The sequence below is a fragment of the Salvia miltiorrhiza genome, chromosome 3 (genome assembly GCF_028751815.1).
Source record: "Salvia miltiorrhiza cultivar Shanhuang (shh) chromosome 3, IMPLAD_Smil_shh, whole genome shotgun sequence".
Classification (NCBI taxonomy): Eukaryota; Viridiplantae; Streptophyta; class Magnoliopsida; order Lamiales; family Lamiaceae; genus Salvia; species Salvia miltiorrhiza.
In genome coordinates, this window is record NC_080389.1 from 27991688 (window position 1) to 27998356 (window position 6669).

General features: G+C 43.7%; 1 protein-coding gene across 1 annotated transcript; it reads right to left on the reverse strand.

Annotated features, from left to right (window-relative positions):
• Window positions 1-326: 326 nt before the first annotated feature.
• Window positions 327-1547, reverse strand: LOC131018615 (uncharacterized). The gene has a single exon (XM_057947329.1). It carries the CDS (start codon window positions 1545-1547, stop codon window positions 327-329), a length of 1221 nt encoding a protein of 406 aa, XP_057803312.1.
• Window positions 1548-6669: the final 5122 nt, after the last annotated feature.

Here is a 6669-nt window from a genome sequence, read left to right on the forward strand (position 1 = left end):
GTCCGCTAGGGTCCAACCGATTGCCTCCTCGTATGTGCCCAAAATCTCTCGGACTTGCTCCTCCCCTGTTGGGCTTAACTCCAAACTGATGATCTGGGGCAAAGTTTCATTCTCGCCCAGACAGATGTACTTCAGGTGCTTGGGCAAATTCTTCAATTCGAGCTTGGGTGCACTCTCGAGTGGCGACTCCAACTTGTCCTCTGGTCCGATGGTGGAAATATTAAGGGCTTCTGTGTATCCCACTTCCTCCTTGAGGGTATCCATCATTTCAGCAGCTTCCTCCATATCCTCGTCTTGGGCATAGTCCTCTGTCTGGCTTTCTTGGATCATAACATCCATTTGGTCGAGAGGTGCTTTCTGGGGCAGGATTCTTCCCCACTCACCAGCATCACAGCATTGACCTCCTTAACCTCCACCTGGGCAGGAAGCTTGCCCTGCTTCTTTTCTATCCGAGCGATCATTTGGGCAAGATGGGATAATTGGGCATTGATATTCTGCATTCCTCCCCTTGTCTCTATCATGAACTTTTCGGTTTCTTGTTGGAATTTCATGTTTTCTTGTGCCATCGTGTGCACAAGTTCTGCCAAGGAAGGCCCTTTTGCCTGTGAAGGCTGCTGTGGGCACTGCTGTCTGTAGGGGTCAAAAGGCTTCTGGCCATATCCCCCATTGTTGCTTCCCAGCTGTCCCAAAGCATTGACTTCTTCTTCATCCTCATAGAGTTGAGGGCATTCATCCGTTGCATGGGTGTATGTCATACAAAGTTGGCATGCTTTCACCGGCTTCTTGATCAAAGGAATTTGGTTGCTCATGAACTTCTCCAAGGCAATGCACAGCTTGTCAATCTTATCGTCTTGGGCAGACGATGGTTCTGGTGGTGACATTCTCTCTATTGTGCCTTCTTCATCCCTTGACTCCTCCGCCATATTAGCTATAAGTTCGAATGCGTCTGCTGCCGATTTGTTCAAAATGGATCCTCCACATGCAGCATGCAGCCATTGCCTTTCTTGCCTTCGAAGTCCTCCCACAAAGTATCGAACAAGATCGTGGGCTGGTATTTGATGTTGTAGGCATTTGGCTAGCATTTGTTTGAATCTTCCCCAGTAGTCATATAAGATCTCTCCATCCCCCATCTTGATGTTGCTTATTCTGGTCCTTAGGCTCTGGATCCGGCTGACTGGGAAGTACCTTTCGAGAAACTTCTGCTGCAACTGCTGCCAGGTCGTAATGCTGCTTTCGGGCAAAATGTACAACCACTCCCTCGCTCCCTCTTGAAGAGAGAACAGAAAAGTAAGGAGTCGGATGTACTCAGTAAGGGCAGGAAATGCGGTGCGGATAGTTCCACAAGCCATCTCGAAATCTTGCAAGTGCCGCATAGGGTCCTCTCCGGGCATATCACTGTATTTGGGTAAGATCTGGATCAGGGTGTGCTTCAACTCCCAATTCCCAGTGATATTTGGCAACACTATGCCCATAGGTCGGAGGTTCAGATTGTTTGGGAACATCATCTCCCGAAGGGTCTTATTGGCCGGATTGTCTTCTCTGACCATATCTCCCTCTTGGTTCCTGTTCACCTGTCTCTCTTGCTCTGCCCAATGTCGTTCTCCATTGTTTCGGTGTGCGGTCCTTTCAATCTTGGGATCAAACAATAATAGCTCCTTGTGGCCTGCACTCCTAGTACAACACATACACAAATGTTAAGGCAAAACTCACACAAAATTTCACAAAAGAAATTACTAGCGCACTCAGTTCCTCGGCAACGGCGCCAATTTGATGAAGCTGTTGTTTGAGCTTCGTGCAAATAAAATATCCTGTGCCCACAACTAGACTAGCTAGTGGTAAGTCCATAGTCGAATCCACAGGGAACTGAGCAGTAACTTCTCCTGCAAGGGTGTCACTAGAAAAGGTTTGTATTCTGTAGTGTTCTGACCACAACGTGCTTATGGGCAGAACGGGGTTTCCAACTAAAACTGAAATACAAAGGTAGATAAATCAAATAACAAAACAATTCTGACTTGGGTTCGAATCACTAAACATGAACTAGACACTCGATCATTGGTGCAAAGATTAATCACTATACTTGCATACCAGTGGTTATAGGCATAAGAATTGTTGCGCCCCTATTGTCACTCGTAACGCACGCAAAAACCCCTTGTCCAATCTATCCTTTCAGTTTATGATCCCTTAGAAGGGTCAACTAATGGAAATCAACTACCCCGGACAACATCCACGCTCTCTGCGATGGTCTATCGCTAGTTGTGCTTTGCCCAGAATGCTTTAAGAACTAGATAGACCCACTTGACTCTTACGCCGAAATTTCACAGCAGTCACGGCTCCAACAGTCGTTGTACTATTTTGGAGGTCGATGGCAACTCGCCTTTTACCCAAAGTATTACTTGTGGTCAGAACTCCCTAGATAACTAGTGACCAATTAATTAACCAAGTTGTTACAACCCTTTTGGAATCAAACCTAGTGTATCGGGAATATGCTCATACAGTTATTATGCCCAAATTAGACCTCTCGAGTTAAGTGTTCATGCTTAGATCAACTTGCCCAAATCAGAATATAAATCTTAGCCAAACATAAAGTAAATAACACAAACAAAATACATAAAGGAAAACATAAAGTAAAAATTGAAATAGAAACTTACTTAAGGCAAAAGGGTACTTACGGCCAAAAGTGCCGCAGAAAACATGAACAGAAAACTAAACTGCTATGCCCATAAGGGGCGACTACTCCTACCTAACTATGAAAAGTAAAACTACAGCAATGGTCTCTCCAAAATTCGTCCTCCCCTCTCTACTCTGCCTCCCCTTTTCTTCTTCACAGCCATGTGGTATTTATAGGAGTAACTAGGGCAACAAGGCCCAGCCCATGACGTGCGGCCGGATCCATGCAATCATGGAGATGCTTATCCTTTTTCAGACCTAATCTTCATGAAGATATGTTTCCTTTTGGATAAGGCGGTGGTTTAGCCTTATCGGTCTCTTTTGGATAGCTGCCGCCCTTCCGCCCTTTTCGGATTCCTGGAGTGCTCGGAGGATTCTTCTGCTTAGCTGATTCCGCTGCTCGGATGATTCCTCTGGCAAAGCCGTCTTCGCTGCTCTGGCACTTTGATTCCGCTGGCAGCTTGATTTCTCTGGCAAAGCCGACTTCGCTGCTCTGGCACTTTGATTCTGCTGGCAGCTTGATTTCTTTAGCAAAGCCGACTTCGCTGCTCTTGCACTTTGATTCCGCTGGCAGCTTGATTTCTCTGGCATTTTGGCCTCTTTCCCACAAGCTGGTCCTGCCATTGAACTACGCCCTCCCAGGCGACTGACTCTAGCAAAACAAAGGAAAAAGACTCTATCTAGACCTAAAACAGACACGAAAAACGAGCACAAACATGGGTTCATCAATTATTGCCGTTGATTTTGTGGTTCTTGAAATTGGGGAAGTGCATGAAAATGGTGTAGAGCACATACTACTGTTAGGAAGACCGTTTATGGCAACCACTAACACCTTGATTGACGTTAAGGATGGAAATATTAAAATGACCGTGTTAGGGGAGTCAGTGTCTTTCTCTGTGCATGATAGTCGTGCAATGGCTTCTGCAAATTTTATCAACGAACGCGCATTTATAGATCCTATTGATGGCTTGGTCGAGACGGTATTTGTGCAGGAATAAGAGTGTGTGGATGTTTTTACAGGATCGGCAGACATGGAAGAACGAGCTCGGGAAGCTGAAGAGTTCAGCGCTGCACTTGCCGGTTCTGCAACCCTCAGCCCTGCACTGCCCAGCTATGCGTTGCCCAGCAGCCATGCACCCTTCAGCCCTGCGCTGCCCAGCTATGCGTTGCCCAGCAGTTCTGCACCCCTCAACCCTGCACTTCTTTTCCCAGCTCTGACGAGCTCAGCGCTGCCCATCCAGCCTGTTATGATGAGCACTTGCCAGAATTTTACTAAGGAGAATTGATGAGTAGATGCCCGGAAGAAGGAAAGGAAAAGTCGGTGTTTAGATCGGCAGAGCTGTCTCGAGAGCAAGAAGGTGCGGTGCTAACGGATGTGTTTGACCCTGGTGCAGTCGAGTTGTACATGGAGAATGCGAAGGAGAGTTTCAAAGTCAAAGGTCATCGCATGAAATCCTACTATGGGTGGAGTACTCCGATGGAGGTGGAGTCTCAATCCCTGCACGATCCTCATTGATGAATCAAAACTGAAGTCGGGCTGGCGACTCTAAATCTAGCGCTTGGTGGGAGGCAACCCACCGTTGGTTTGTTTATGTTTTTCTTGTTTGGTTTTTCTTGTTCTTTAGTTGTTTGTTTCGTGTTTTTCCTAAGTTTCGGTTGCTTTGCGGATACTATGATGCTTGGTGTGCATGTCTTGTTTTCAGCACTGCAATTCTCAATATGCCGCCAGCGCTGCTGCCACCACCGCTACTGCACGCCAGCGCTGCCCCGTTAAGCACTACAGAACGCCAGCGCTATACTTCTCCGCGCTGCTCTACCAGCACTATACTTCTCCGCGTTGCTCTGCCAGCGCTGACCTATTCAGCGTGGCCACTTTCTACTCTACATCGACCACAAACTCCACTCTTCACCGCCTCTCACGATGCTTCAGTTTCCCCATGCCAATAATCAGGGACGTTTTCTCCTCTATTCTTATTTCTTTTGTGCCCTGAGGACATGGCATGCTTTAAGTGTGGGGGGGGGGTGTTTTATTGTGTTTATGCTTTAAATTGGGTGAGATTAGTCTTTCTATGCTTAGTTTTTGGTCTCGAATCTTGCTAATTTTTATGAATTTGTGGAAGAGTCGATGGTTTTCGATGCGCGTTTCGGGTTTGTGTTCGTTTGGTGGTTATTCTTATTTTACTGTTGATATGTGTTTCTTGATTGTGCAAAGAATTTGAGTTTTGTTGCAACACGATTGTAAGAAAGTGAAACGTGATTTGTCCGGTAGATGCTAGAAGGAGTGTTGTCATTGTGATTGCCTACGATCGTATCTTATCTGTGAAAATGTTGGACGAATTACCAACTTTAAAATTGCCAGCTCTGAAACATCTGGCCTGTTCTGAAATGTGACAGCTCGGAGTCTCTGATCCTCTAGTCTAACTATGAGCATGGGAAACCACGTGAAAAGACTTTGGATTACATTCAAATGGTTTTTATTTCACGAACTATGGCTCAACTGTCAAAAATTTAAGCACACAAAGTGTGAAATTAGTGATATTGATTATAAAGGCGATCACATTAGAGAATTCACTTCTAGCGGAGAATTGGGTCTGATCGAATTGCTTACATTACTCTTTTGTTGCTTCTTAAACTTTGAGTTACTTGCATGATCGAGAGATGTGTGTTGATTGTAAAATTTTGAATTGACTTTGTGAATGTTTGGATGGAAATTACCATTGTTGAAATCAATCTTTTCCTAGGATTCATATGGATTTTGCTTAAGGACAAGCAAAAGGCTAAGTGTGGGTGGGTTGATTTATGCTTAATTGTTCTAATTTTAGGGGTTTGTATGAGCTTATTTTAATGATAATCTTCTGGAAATTGGTGCATGTTATGTGTTGTTTTATGCTTTGCAGGAGATTTAGGTTTTATAGATGAAAGAATACAATTTTGGAGAATTTTGGCTAAGAATGGCATTTTTAGCATAGCTCTGTCTCCAGAGCAGAGAAATGCACTGCCAGAGCCGAAATCTCCAGAGCAGAATTAGTGTACCAGAGCAGAGCTAAAATACACACCAGAGTAAACCCGAAAAAGCCAGAGGAATCATAAGTGCCAGAGGAATCATAAGCGCTAGAGGAATCCTATTCGCCAGAGGAATCATATTCGCCAGAGGAATGGCTCTTCCCAGAGAAATGGCCTTCGCCAAAGAAAAGTTATCTACCAGAGCAGAGAAGTCCGCCAGAGCTGCGAAATTGGCCAGAGTAGGAGTATTTTCCAGAGCGCGCGGAAGTTGCCTTATCTTACACAATTTTATTGCCTTTAGAGTTCTATTTTGCATGGCAACTTCCATGGTGATCCATAGGGATTCGAAGTATATAAATAGGGCCATACTTTTCATTGTAAAAATCACCTTTTGCCCTAGTTTTAGACGCCATCTTTGAGATCTGTTGGCATCCGAAGCTTATGATTTATTTGCTTTCTTAGTGCTTCATAGAGTTCGAATTTTATTGTTTTTAGTTAGCCTTCGATTTGTTTAGCTTTTATTCTTGGATTGTGATTGCGTGACACAATTACATGTTCAAGACGTTTACGGTATTTCGTATTTCAATTCAATTTACTTTTGTTTAAATCATGTTTATGCTTTTCGTTTATGTTCATGTTTTCTTTTCAATCATGCAATTTAAATTATGCACTTTAGTTTCATGCCTAGATCAGTTGGTTTTTAATTTACAAGTATTTAATTTCATAAGTAGGTTTAATTTAAGTTATTTAAAATCTTGCCTAGGGTTTAATAGTTTAATCCGCCTAGTTAATTTTAAGTTTGGTTTTTAATTAAGTATTTAATTACAAGTTTTAGTTTAATAATTCAATTCTTTACTGCTTTCTTTTATTGTTTTTCCTACGATACTACTAGAAGCCCTTTAAGACTTTCCTTGTGAGATCGACTTGGGTTAGCTTACACGTTACAATAGATCTCGTACTCTTGCGAGTCAATCTAGAGTAGTGTTTAGGTTGAGTCAG